General features: G+C 39.7%; 1 protein-coding gene across 1 annotated transcript in view; it reads left to right on the forward strand.

Annotated features, from left to right (window-relative positions):
- The first annotated feature begins 10,476 nt into the window (after positions 1 to 10,476).
- LOC126584263 (uncharacterized) overlaps positions 10,477 to 13,879 on the forward strand; it is a 62,244-nt gene continuing 58,841 nt past the window's right edge. Inside the window, exons 1-2 of the mRNA XM_050248699.1 lie at positions 10,477 to 11,328; positions 12,691 to 12,884. Coding sequence (XP_050104656.1) covers positions 12,701 to 12,884 — 184 coding nt within the window. The 5' untranslated portion in view covers positions 10,477 to 11,328; positions 12,691 to 12,700. The remainder of the gene's footprint in view (positions 11,329 to 12,690; positions 12,885 to 13,879) is intronic.

A 13,879-nucleotide genomic window follows, 5' to 3' on the forward strand; every position in this document is an offset into this window, starting at 1 on the left:
AATCGTTTCCTTCTTATTATGAACGTTTTAAATCACTTGTTGCTTCTTGTCCACAGCATCAAATGAAGGAGGAGCTACTCATTCAATACTTCTACGAAGGACTCCTTCCCATGGAACGCCAAATGCTTGATGCCTCGGCGGGAGGAGCGTTGGTGGATAAGACTCCGGGGGCTGCAAAAGTTCTAATTGCCAACCGAGCACATAACGCACAACAATACGAAGGTGTTGGACAAAGGGACCCCCCACGGCCACAAGTGAATGAGGTAAGTTCTATGCCCGAGATTCAATCCCAATTAGCTAACCTTACTTCTATTGTTTCTCAGTTAGCCGAGGGAATGAAGATTCATGGACCAAGTGTGTGTGGCGTGTGCTCGGTGCAAGGACATGCCAATGATCAATGCCCTCAATTGATTGAGAATGGGGGTTGGGAAGCTGCCAATGCCGTTGGTTTTGGGAACCAAAATCAACCACGCCATGATCCATACTCTAATTCCTACAATCCGGGGTGGAGGGACCATCCGAATTTCAAATGGCGGGATCCTCAACAACCCCAACAACAAGGAGGATATAGGCAGCAACCACCGGGCTTTTATACAAAGCCATTCGTCCCCAATCAAAACCAAGTGCAATCTACCCCACCAACCTCAGGTACGTCTTTGGATAATGATCAAGTTGTTAAGTTACTTACTACTTTGACGCAGGAAGTACAAACTCAAAATAAGGAGAGACAAATCCAAGACAAACGGGTGGATAATTTGGAGAAGCAAATGGGTCAAATTGCCGAATTCATGGGGCAAATTAGAGAACAAGGCAGATTGCCTAGTTCAACCGTTGTGAACCCGAAGGGAGGATTTGAAACCGCTAAGGCCATCATGTTGAGAAGTGGTAAACAGGTTGGAACGGACTCAAATACATCCAAATCGAGTCAAGACGAGGAGGACAAGTTGCTGCAAGAAGAAGCACAGGGAGCAAAGCCCACGGCCAAGGATGACCAAACCTTGCCGCCACCCTCTAACCCTCCTAAATCGTCCTCAACCACCAAGGTAAGTCCAAATTCGACTTTTTCTAGTTCTATTCCACTGAATGTGCCCTTTCCTGGCAGGTTTAGGCAATCAAAGAAGGAAGAAGCCGAGAAGGACATTCTAGAGACCTTTCGGAAAGTTCACGTCAATATCCCGCTCCTTGATGCGATTAAGCAAGTCCCGAGGTATGCTAAGTTCTTAAAAGAACTTTGTACAACAAGGAGAAGGATTTCGAACAAAGAGGTGGTCCAGGTAAGTGAAAACGTCTCTGCTGTGTTACAAAGGAAATTACCCCCTAAATGCAAAGATCCGGGTAGTTTTACAATTCCATGCGTTATTGGTAATACTAAGTTTGAACAATGCATGTTAGACTTAGGGGCTTCGATTAATGTTATGCCATACTCAATTTATGCATCTATGAACTTAGGTGAGCTTAAAAATGATGGTGTGATAATTCAATTAGCCGATCGTTCTAATGCATACCCAAAGGGTGTTTTGGAAGATGTTTTGGTGCAGGTTGGTAATTTGATTTTTCCAGCGGACTTTTACGTGCTTGACATGGAGGATTCACCCCATTCTATCCCATTGCCGATTCTATTAGGGAGGCCCTTCATGAAAACAGCCCGCACCAAGATAGATGTGTTTAAAGGAACTTTAACGATGGAATTTGATGGGGAAGTCATTGATTTTAATCTTTCTGAAAGTATTAAATTTCCTAAGGACGATCATTCTTGCTTTTCTATTGATATAATTGATGATTTGGCGCAGGATTTTCTCGATTGTTTGGAGAGGGATACACTTGAAACGACAATTGCACAAGGAATTGGGCACAAAAATGGTGTTGCCGTGCCTAGAAGTGAGGATGAGGCCGAGATAGTGGCTGCCCTTGAGTCACTCCCTCAACACCATGGTAAGCCTTCTAACCCAATTTCAATTCCAGTTTCCACTAATAAGATGTTACCCTCAGTGATTCAGGCACCCGTACTTGAGCTTAAACCGTTACCCGATCATTTAAAGTACGTTTTTCTGGGAGACAACGAGACATTGCCCGTCATTGTCTCTTCATCACTCACGCCCATAGAGGAGGAGAAGTTGATCCGAGTGTTGAAAGAGCACAAGACGGCCATTGGGTGGACTTTGGCCGATATTAGGGGAATTAGCCCAACTACGTGCATGCATCGCATACTTCTAGAGGAGGGGGCTAAACCAACTCGAGAGGCTCAGCGCCGTCTCAACCCTCCAATGATGGAAGTTGTGAAAAAGGAGATTATCAAACTTCTTGATTGTGGAGTGATTTATCCGATCTCTGATAGTCGTTGGGTGTCACCGGTGCAATGTGTTCCAAAGAAGTCCGGAGTGACCGTGGTGAAGAATGCCGAGAATGAGCTTGTGCCAACCCGTATCCAAACAGGTTGGCGAGTGTGCATTGATTATAGGAAGCTCAACGCCACCACAAGGAAGGACCACTTCCCTTTGCCGTTCATTGATCAAATGCTTGAAAGGTTAGCCGGTCATTCTTTTTATTGTTTCCTTGATGGTTATTCTGGATATAATCAGATTGTCATAGCGCCGGATGACCAAGAAAAGACAACTTTCACGTGCCCCTTTGGTACTTTTGCTTATCGTCGCATGCCTTTTGGTTTATGCAATGCTCCGGCCACATTTCAAAGGTGTATGGTAAGTATCTTTTCAGATTTTGTGGAAAAAATTATTGAGGTATTTATGGATGATTTCAGTGTGTTTGGCGATTCATTTGATGGATGTTTGGACAATCTCACAATAATTTTGAAACGATGTGTAGAAACTAACCTAGTGCTTAATTGGGAAAAATGTCACTTTATGGTTAGACAAGGCATAGTTCTAGGGCATATTGTTTCAGAAAGAGGAATTGAAGTGGATAAATCGAAAATAGATCTTGTACGCTACTTACCCTCTCCTACTTCGGTTCGAGAGGTTCGTTCGTTTCTTGGTCATGCAGGATTTTATAGGCGATTTATCAAGGACTTCTCCAAGATCTCAAACCCTCTTTGCCGTCTCCTCCAGAAAGATGTGGCGTTTGACTTCAACAAGGAGTGTGAGAAGGCGTTCAATCACCTAAAGGACATGCTAACTTCGGCCCCTATCATAGTTCCACCGGATTGGAGCCTTCCTTTTGAGCTTATGTGCGACGCTTCCGATTATGCATTAGGAGCTGTTTTGGGGCAAAGGAAGGACAAGAGGCCGCATGCTATCTATTATGCCTCTCGGACTTTAAATGATGCACAATTGAATTATTCCACCACTGAAAAAGAACTTCTAGCTGTTGTATTTGCTTTAGATAAATTCCGTTCTTATTTGCTTGGTACTAAAGTTATTATTTATACTGACCATGCAGCATTGAAGTATTTGTTCACCAAGAATGAGGCCAAACCACGACTCATTCGTTGGATGCTTCTTCTCCAAGAGTTCGATATCGAAATCCGGGACAAGAAGGGAAGTGAAAACGTGGTGGCTGACCACTTGAGCCGTATGGTACATGAGGAGGATGCCGTACCTATCATGGAGACATTCCCAGATGAGCAACTGATGTCCGTCAAGGTAAGTGAACCATGGTATGCAGATTTGGTGAATTATTTGGTGTCTAAACATGTTCCTAGTGAATTACTTAAACACCAAGGTGATAAATTGAAGAAAGAGGCACGGTTTTATGTGTGGGATGACCCGTATTTATGGAAATATTGCCCTGACCAAGTTATACGTAGGTGTGTGCACGATTCTGAGGTTAATGCTATTTTAACATTTTGTCACACTTATGCTTGTGGGGGACACTTTGGTACTAATAGAACAGCACTTAAGGTATTAGAATGTGGTTTCTATTGGCCTACCATCTTTAGGGATGCTAGAACATTTTGCATGTCTTGTGATAGATGCCAAAGAACGGGCAATATAGGTCCTAAACAACAAATGCCGCAAACCCCCATTTTTAGTGTTGAAATATTTGATGTTTGGGGTATTGATTTTATGGGTCCCTTTCCTTCGTCACATGGATTTCTTTATATATTACTTGCTGTGGATTATGTGTCGAAGTGGGTGGAAGCAAAAGCCACCCGAACTAATGATTCTCGAGTGGTTGCAGATTTTGTGAAAACTAACATTTTTGCAAGGTTCGGAATGCCACGCGTGCTCATCAGTGATGAAGGTTCCCATTTTTGTAATCGAACCATCGAGGCGTTGCTCAAGAAATACAATGTCACGCATAAGGTGGCCACACCTTATCATCCTCAAACGAGCGGGCAAGCCGAGGTTTCGAATAGGGAAATCAAGCAAATTCTTGAGAAGACCGTGGGGCCTACGAGGAAGGATTGGAGTTTGCGCTTAAACGATGCATTGTGGGCGTATCGCACTGCCTACAAAACCCCCATTGGGATGTCACCTTTTCGGCTCATCTATGGGAAGCCATGCCATCTTCCCGTCGAGTTAGAGCATCGTGCACACTGGGCCGTCAAAACGTTTAACATGGACCTTGATGCCGCCGGTTTACATAGGAAGCTCCAATTGTGTGAGCTTGAGGAAATCCGAAATGAAGCATATGAGAATGCCCGGATTTACAAGGAGAAAACGAAGGCATTACATGACAAGATGATTCGTGCCAAGACGTTCTCTATTGGGCAGAAAGTGTTGTTGTTCAATTCTCGCATTCGGTTGTTTCCGGGTAAGTTGCGTTCCAAATGGGTTGGTCCTTTTATTGTAACTAATGTTTTCCCTCATGGTGCAGTGCAAATCAAGAGTGCAAGGACGCAACAAGAATTCAAAGTGAATGGGCATCGATTGAAGCCCTATTACGAGATGTTTGAGGAGCATGTCGTGGAGGAGGTACCCCTCCATGCCGTGGCACATAGTCAAGCTTAAACGGAGGTACCGTCTGGCTGGAAGACGTTAAAGCAAGCGCTTCGTGGGAGGCAACCCATGCATTTGACAAAGGAAGACCTAGAGAGCACTCCAATTCCAGATTTGCGTTTCTAAACCCTTCTCTTTGTTGTTTCTTTCGTTTCTGCCATGTTTAGTTTGTTAGTATTGGTTTGTTTGTTTATGTGTTTTTGTGTGAGTCTATGCTTGAAACATTGAGGACAATGTTTGGTTTAAGTGTGGGGGGGTAACCAAAGTGTTTTGATGCAAATTCGTAGGGTTTTCTCACTCATAATTTCCAATGTTGTTTCTTGCTGTTTTTAGGTGTTTTTAGGCTGTTTTGGTGTGTTTTAATGTGTTTTGATTCAAACATCCGAAAATCCCATAAAAATTTGAAAATTTGTTTTAAAAAAAACCCAAAGAGAGTCGTTTGTAAGTTGTTTTTGTGTGTTTGTTTGTGTCTTAGGGTACCTTCCAACACAATGATGAGGATTCGGTTTTTAATTGCATGACTATTGAAGAGAGTTATAAACATGGATGGAAGTTTGATTTACTCTTGGTTTATGCTTAGTTGTAGTTATAACTTATGAATTCACATGTAATCAAAAAGGAAAAAATCAGTTTTTGTGACATGCTTGAAGGAAGAAACTCAAACTAAAGCTACAACCCTGAGAGACTTGAGCTTAAACTTTATTTGGAGAGTTAAAATCTGTGCATTCTTGTTTTCTAAAGTCGTTGCATGATCTCATTATTCTTTGCTTGGTTATTACTTAGAAGGCGTTTCATCACTTTAGTTCCAAATGCTAGAACTCATGCCAATTTCATTCAAAACATTTCATTGAATTGCATAACACATATTCGAGAAGAAGTTGTTTAGTAGTTGCCACCATATCCAAAAAGCCTTCATTCCATACATTTGTTTTTGTAGGTTTAACCCCGTTGAGCCTTATTTAGCCTATATTGTTTGTTAACCCACATTATCCTTACCTAGCCTAGATTAGGACCATCCATACCCTTGTTCTTGAAGCATAGTAAGCATGACTTAAAATGAATTCCTTTTGATCGAGGTGTGCAGAAAACAAGTGTGGGGGAAAGTAAGCCTTGTGTATTGTGTGCCAAAGTCTTAAATGAGGCATGGGGTAGAAAAAAAAAGAAAAGAAACAATTCGTAGAAAAAAGAAGAAAAAAGAAAAATGTTGTGAAAAGTGTGAAAAAGAGTTGAAAGAGCATGAAAATGAGCTCTAAGGTGTTGGTTGTTGAAGAAGGGGTCCGAAACATTGAATTTGACCCCAAGTGTTGCATGAATTTCCCCTTTGAGTTTAAAAGTTGATTTTTGCATTCAAAAGTGAATTCGAAGAGTCAATTTCATTGCTTTGCTTACTATTGTTTTAAGAACGTTTGTTTACCCTTCACCTTTCTTTGTTAGCCAATACCCCAAGTCCCGTTACAACCCTTAACTTCTATCTTGAGTGTTGTGTATTTCAATTTGTGGAGTTTGGGATTGGTATGAGCATATGGTGTCACTGGTTCTCGCGTCTAAGTAGTAGCATTCCTTTCATGAGATCATATACATGCTTATTAAATTCAGAAAAAGCTTTCCTTGTTATAACATATGTGAGCATTCGTTTTCATATTTACATCAATCTTCTCACATATAACTAGTATAGGGTGTGTAGTCAGAAAATCTGTGTGAAAATTGAGTGCATATCTAGTAAGGAATTGAGCAAATTCTCTAAGGCATGTTACTACATTCAAAATCATGTTTTAATTGGTTAAATGTGAACTAGTACGTGGTGGCTTTAATTAAGTATATGCTTGTGTAAAGATGACTAAAATCTGTGGGGATAACAATCTTTAACATGTCATGTGCATAGTGGAGACTACCCTAGTGAGTTATTTTGAGCCTAATTGCTTCTTTGAGAGGGTTTAAAGTGTTTCAACTCCTATCTTTTCTTTCAATTTCACTTTAAATGATCTCATTACTTCTATTTTGTTTGGATGCTAAGAATTACTCTACTTTGCAGATACCATGTGTTTAGTATCATTCATGAATGAGCTCAATGAGATGATGTTAGGCTATGCATGTTTTAACTACCAAAAGGCTTAAATCCTATCCCTTTGTGTGCTCCATTCACCCTTGTTGCAGCCAAACACTTTAGCCTAATTCTTTCATCACCCACACCATACTCTACCCATTCTAGCTCAGTACAAGCCATACCTTATAGTTTGGGGAATACCAATTTGATGAAAGATAAAGGTAATTTGAATGATAGATCAAGATTGTGGCGTGTACCAAGGGCACCTTTGTGGAAGTTGTTTCTAAAAATAAAAGTTATAAAAAAAAAGAAGAGAATCAAAGTGGATACAAGTTCCAAATCTCCTCATTATAAGGTTTAGGGCCTGGACGCCAAAAACAAAAGAAGAAAGAAGGCAAATGCAAGTGAAGAGCATGATCCTCAAGGACACTTTGGTATACCCCAAGCTCTAGTATTTCATATCCCTTCTTTCTTAACCTATAACCTAAGCCTTACATTACAATCTTGAGAAAGACCTAGCTGATCATTGAGTATATATTCATGAGTGATGATAAGTGTGTGTGTTATCTATGTTCTTAGCATTTGATTCATTTCATGAGATCTACTCAGAAATTGTGCTTCCATTTCAGATTTCATATGTGAGAATTTTGATTTCCTTTACGTAATTTCACTCATATATGTTGTGGAGAGACTAAACCTTAGGATCTGAGAAAGAAATTGAGTGGAAACTGTGAGGAGTAGAGTTGAGGCGATTTCTCTCTTAAGCATTTGGGTATGGTGGCCTTGAAATTGTAAGATATGGAGAAATATCTTTATACATCACAATTGATATCATTCTTTGGAGTAGGAAGCTTTTGAGTTTGATTGTATAACAAAGTTTTCTTTGGTTCTTATTATTTGGTGTAAAGTATGTTTTAACCAACATACATGAATGTTTTGTGTGTTGTGTGTGTTTTAGTTTTAAGTTTGCTCGAGGACTAGCAAATACCAGGTTTGGGGGTATTTGATGTATACATTAAATGTGCATTTATATCATCCTTATTTGGCAGTTTTGTGATGTTTTTGGATCAAGCTAGTTGTGTTTTTACATTATTTGGTGTTAGTGTGCAGCCAAGTGTGTTTTAGGATCAATGGGAAGACAAATGAAGTAAAAACAACCCTTTTTGTAGCTGAACATTATTCCAAACGTGGAGAAGGTTTTTGAGGAGTAATTTGAAGTCCCAAATGAGGAATATAGAACTACTTTGGCTGCTGGAATTTCAGTAACACATGTGGAAGTGTAAGGTGGAGCATTCGGCCATAATGGGTGATTCTAGGCAAGACAAAAACATTGAATTCAGATTATGTGGTTTTAAACACCAAAACATGCAATCACATGCATGTTTTCAATCTTGCCGTGCATTCCATTCCCTTTTTGCACCAAGAACATGCACTTCCATTACTTAATGCCACATCCGCACCTCCAAAACATGCAGCCACATGCATGTTCACAATCTTGCCGTGCATCTCCTTACATTTCCAGCCCTCTTTTGCAGCAGCACATGTGCTTCTATTAAACTAATCCATTCAGCCACTTGTACACCTCAAAGCAAAGCCATGTCGTGCACATTCATTCCCTTTTCCAGATTTGTTCAACCAATTCCAGGTTGTCCATTTCAGCTTTGCAGCAAACACACATGCATGTTCAATTAAAATAGCTATATGTATGCATCTACACCTTGTGCCGTGCATCCACCACCTCAGAAATCACTTCATTCCATCATCATTCAGATTGGCAGCTTCATTCTTTGGCTAGACAGCCGCATGTTCTCCCAAGAGACTTCAATTTAAAGTCCATGCAATCTCACTTCTGAAAAAAGGGCTCGACCATACCACCATTCACACACCTAGCAACTCCATTTTTCTGTCCATTCTCTCTTCCATCCGCAACAACCATTCATCCACAGCAGCTCATCCTTCATGTTACAATACATCTGGAGAACCAAGACCGAAGGCCATTCTTGAAGGATTTCAACATCAATTTTGCTTCAAGGGTTTCTTCTTCTCAATTCTATGTTCATTCATGTTATGTATTTCTATGTTAAAACGTTTGTAAACATGAAATGTAACTAATCTCTTCTTAGGGATTCGATATAGCCTAGCAAGAAACCCATGTAGTTAATTCATAATGCTCATTTGATCCTTTTATTTCTTGTTTCATTTTCTGATTTCATTGTGACTTTGTGTGTTAATTCTAATGCTTGATCACCACTTGAATTAATCACAGGTTGTATAGCCAAAATTAGAAGCACACATCATGCATAATTTTGGTAGATATGGGAATGATTGAGGGAGATGTTTGGCAAACATCCTGCCGTGTGTCCCCTTTGGTTTTGTGAAAGTTTCTTATGTATAAAACATCCTTGGTTGAGAACCAAAGTTGCACATCACAATTTGGTTCTTGACTAGGATGATTTGATCAAATCCACACATCATATGGTTGATCATATCTAAGTGAAACAAACTCAAGAAATAGGTAAATGAATGAGCATAAACTGATTTAACAAACATGGGATTGATTTAGCTATGGTGAAACCGAATCCCTAGTTTCATCTCCATTGGTGTTATTCCATTTTATTACTTGTTGATTCATTCACTTGTGTTCACTACATTTTTGTGAGTTTTCAAGTTACACAACAACCAATCTGTCTAAGTTGCTTAGTTTAAGTCATTTAATATGGTTCTTGCAAAGCAAGTGATTGTATAGGTCCAATTAGTCCCTGTGGATTCGACACCCTTACTTATGCTATTATACTCAATATGTTTTAGCATTAGGAAGGAGTAAAAAATATCAACAACATTCAAGTACAGTCACACCATCTAAAAACAAAAAAAACAAAAAAAAAAACACTTTGAAGAATGAAGAGCAAATTCAAAAATGTAAATACTTTATTTCTTTAAAAGAAGGAGTGGGTTCCAAAGCCTGATTACAAGAAAAACATAAGATATTACTTGAAAACTATGTCCTTAAAGCTACGAAGGCGATCTTCAAGCAAGCCTTCCAAAGTCTTCAAAGTCTCTACCTCGGTGGGAGACAAGATGGGCAACTCCATAATCTCCTCTTGGCATGAAATCTCCTCTTGGCATTTAGAAAGTGTAATTCCCTGCTCCGCGAGAACACTTTCAAGTTGCGATGCTTCGATTACTAACTGCTCTCGCTCTCGCACCAGCGCATCTAGACCCGCCTAGATAGAAGTTAAAGAAGTCTCTGTAACTTGATAATCTCCCGAAGCACCTTGCTGAAAAATGATAGGAGCATATTTATGCGACTTAGTTGGCTTGTTCTTGTGCATTTATGTCGTGTTTCCTTAGTTATTTTAATGTTTAAAGTCATTTTCGTGTGTTTTCAGACTCTAAGTACAAAGTATGCAAGAAGATGCATTTTGGAGGCCTTTGGAGCATGTTTCGGGCTTGGAATGGATAGCAAATACATGGGCCAAGTGGATGGACGAATTTGAGAACTAAAGAGGCCAAGAATATGAAGAATTATGGTCCAAAAGATGAAGAAACAGCCCAAAAATCTGTCACCCCAACTTGCATTCCTTGCCATGCAAACCACATAGAATTCCCTTTGGATTCCATGCCATGCTTGATCACTCTTGTCCCCTACATAATTTCTAATTTCATGCTTCAATTCATTTAATTATTACACTCAATTGCTTGATACCTCTTGTTCCCTTCACTCATTAGATTTTAGACAACATTTACATCCATTACATGCACCAATTGATGCTCCATCATTCACATTTGGAATCCCATGCCTTGTGTACCACATGTTGCTGCACCTTTGACCCATTTATTGACACATTTTCACCTCCCTTTCCATCTCTATGCAATGTACACAATCATTCATGCTCCCTAGCTTCAAGACCACTCCATTTTACCCTTCACACTTTGCATCATCACTTCATTTTCACCCTTGGACCATTGCACACCACACACACAAATTACCATGCATTTCATCCTTAACCTAACCTGATTTTCTAAGGTTTTTGGGGCCTATAAATACATGTTTACACCCCTTGGCCAAAGGACAATCCCCCATATTCATCATTTTATCACAGAAATTCGTCCATACACACCCTAGGAAGCAAAACACCCCAAAAACACCATTCTAGTGCCTAGAAAACATAACAGCCACTCCACCTTCTTCCACCCTCTTTGCCTAGTTCTCTACCACTCCCCAACCATCAAACACTCTTCCACTCTCACCCTAAACCCTTCCAAAAAATTCCCCATCCATTCTACACCATAAATCCACCCAAAAATCTGTCCACAAGCTTCATGCCGCAAGCAAGGGAAAGGAGGAATCTTGGATGCACTTGCTACCAAGTTGGAGCATTTTAGGTGTTTTCTTTCCTTTGATTTTAATGTCTAATTTTATGTATCTTTGCTTTGTGAGTATGAGGAACTAAACCCCTCTTAGTTAGGGGGTGATTCGAAACTATGTTCATACTTGCAATATGATTTGATTACATCCAGTTGTGATTCATAAGTTGTAAATTCAATTTACTTATCCGTTCATATAAAAACTAATTTGTGTATGTTGGTTAAGAGTGCACGCTTAATTTTCATGCATGAATTTGACGCTAGAATATAAGGGAGTTTCACCTAATCGTTATAAACTTATATTCACAAGTAGTGAAGGTTGCTAGTCACAATCACGTTAAGTAAATTCTTGGCATAAGTTTCATGCAATTCATAGTAACGAGTGCCTCGTCAATGCTTATGTTTTTCATAGAACTTAATGATTCTTGCTTGTATCTCTATTATGCAATTCATGTAGGGAACTTGTAGGGAATGTTTTGGGTTGTCGTATGCAATCATCCAACCCAATAACTTGTGGAAAAACTGAGGGTTAATTAGTGCAATTCACGGTTAATTTGGGGCGTTGAGTATTCATAGTTTATCGAAAAGCAACTGGAAATCGTTTTGTATGCAAGTGTGACATGTGTGGAGAAGAACCTCCTAGCTAGCCTTCCATCCATAAGTTTCATTCAAATTCATTTACAATCTGTTTTGTTTTACAAAGTTTGTTTTGTTTTCAAATTCATTAAAACCAAAATCCCCCTTTTACTTTATTGTTTCAAAGTGTTTAATTTCTGTTTTGGTTGTGTTTTAGAGTGTTTTAATTCACCCAAATTTGTCTAAGAATTTGTTTACTTTGTTCTTGTCTTAATTTAATTATTTTCGTCCAAAATCAACCCCAACTTATTTCTTTGAGTCATTTTAATTAGAACTTGTCTTAGATTATGTTTTTAAGTGTTTTAGTTCATTAGAAAACCAAAATTCGTCCAAGTTTGTGTGAGAGTCCCAAAACTGCCCAGATTGTGTTTTTAAGGTAGTTTTGAGTGTTTAGGGGCTGTTTTGAGTCTTTTGGTTTGTTTTAGTGTTTTAAAGTATAGTTTTGCATTCTTTGAGTCTACTTAGTGTTTTAAACTTTGTTTTCACGTTTTCAAGTCAGTTTCCAAGTGATTTAGCAATCCCTCCTAATCCCCGGCCTAGAACGATCCCTACTTACATACTTTACTACAATTGATAAAAAGAGGGTTTAATTTGTGTGTTTAGTTATTTTACGCATCAAATTTTGGCGCCGTTGCTGGGGATTAGCAACTTTGCTAATCTCTTGGATTGTTTTCTTTCGAATTATTGTATTTTGTTTAAGTTTCTGTTTAAGTTGCTGATTTGTTTTGTTTTCTTTGTTTTTAGGTACTAGTTTATGACCCGTAGCTCACAACCTGTTCGTGAGCATATCTCCGACTTTGACGGTGATTTTGAGAGGACTTTGAGAAGGAAAAAGAAATTGCAAGAGTCTAATCCTCCTAGTCCCGAGCCTGAATTAGAAGAGCAAGAAGTTGAGGTTGAAGAGAAGGCCACGACACAAGTGGGTGGAGAAGAGCAAGGTATAGCCATGGACAACCGTACGCTCAAGGAGCTTGCCGCCTCGGGTTTGGATAATGCCGCACCATTGTGTATCCAATATCCCATGGCTGCTCAAGGTAAAACCGAAGAGTTCGAATTAAAGTCAAGTTTGCTCCACCACATTCCAAAGTTCCATGGGCTGTCCATGGAGGATCCGAACAAACATTTGAAAGAATTTGAAGTGGTGTGCTCAAGTATGACTCCGGTTACCGTTGACGGAAGTATTTTAAAGATGAAGGCTTTTCCATTCTCTTTAATGGACAAATCCAAGGATTGGTTATACGAGTTGGCTCCCGGTACAGTTACATCTTGGGAGAGTATGAAGAGGGCGTTTCTGGAGAAGTTTTTCCCAACTTCTCGCATCATTCTTCTTCGTAAAAAAATAAGTGGAATTCAGCAAAGCCAAGGTGAATCTTTCCCATCTTATTATGAACGATTTAAATCACTTGTTGCTTCTTGTCCACAGCATCAGATGAAGGAGGAGCTACTTCTTCAATACTTTTACGAAGGTCTTTTACCACTTGAACGGCAAATGTTGGATGCTTCCGCGGGAGGAGCTCTAGTGGATAAGACACCTAGGGATGCCAAAACCCTCATTGCGAATCAAGCACTCAATGCACAACAATATGAAGGTGTTGGGCAAAGAGACACCCCACGACAACATCATGTCAATGAGGTAAGTTCTATTTCTGAGTTATAATCCCAAATGGCTAACCTTACGTCTATGTTATCGCAGTTGGTTGAAGGCCCCAAAACGCAAGGAACTACAATCTGTGGTGTATGCTCCATTCAAGGACACCAATCTGATCAATGCCCTCAATTAATTGAGAATGGAGGATGGGAATCGGCCAATGCTGTAGGTTATCGGAATCAAAACCAACCAAGGAATGATCCTTTCTCCAATACATACAACCCGGGATGGCGTGACCACCCCAATTTCAGATGGAGAGATGCACCACAATATGGCCAACAAAGT

The sequence above is a fragment of the Malus sylvestris genome, chromosome 10 (genome assembly GCF_916048215.2).
Source record: "Malus sylvestris chromosome 10, drMalSylv7.2, whole genome shotgun sequence".
Lineage (NCBI taxonomy): Eukaryota > Viridiplantae > Streptophyta > Magnoliopsida > Rosales > Rosaceae > Malus > Malus sylvestris.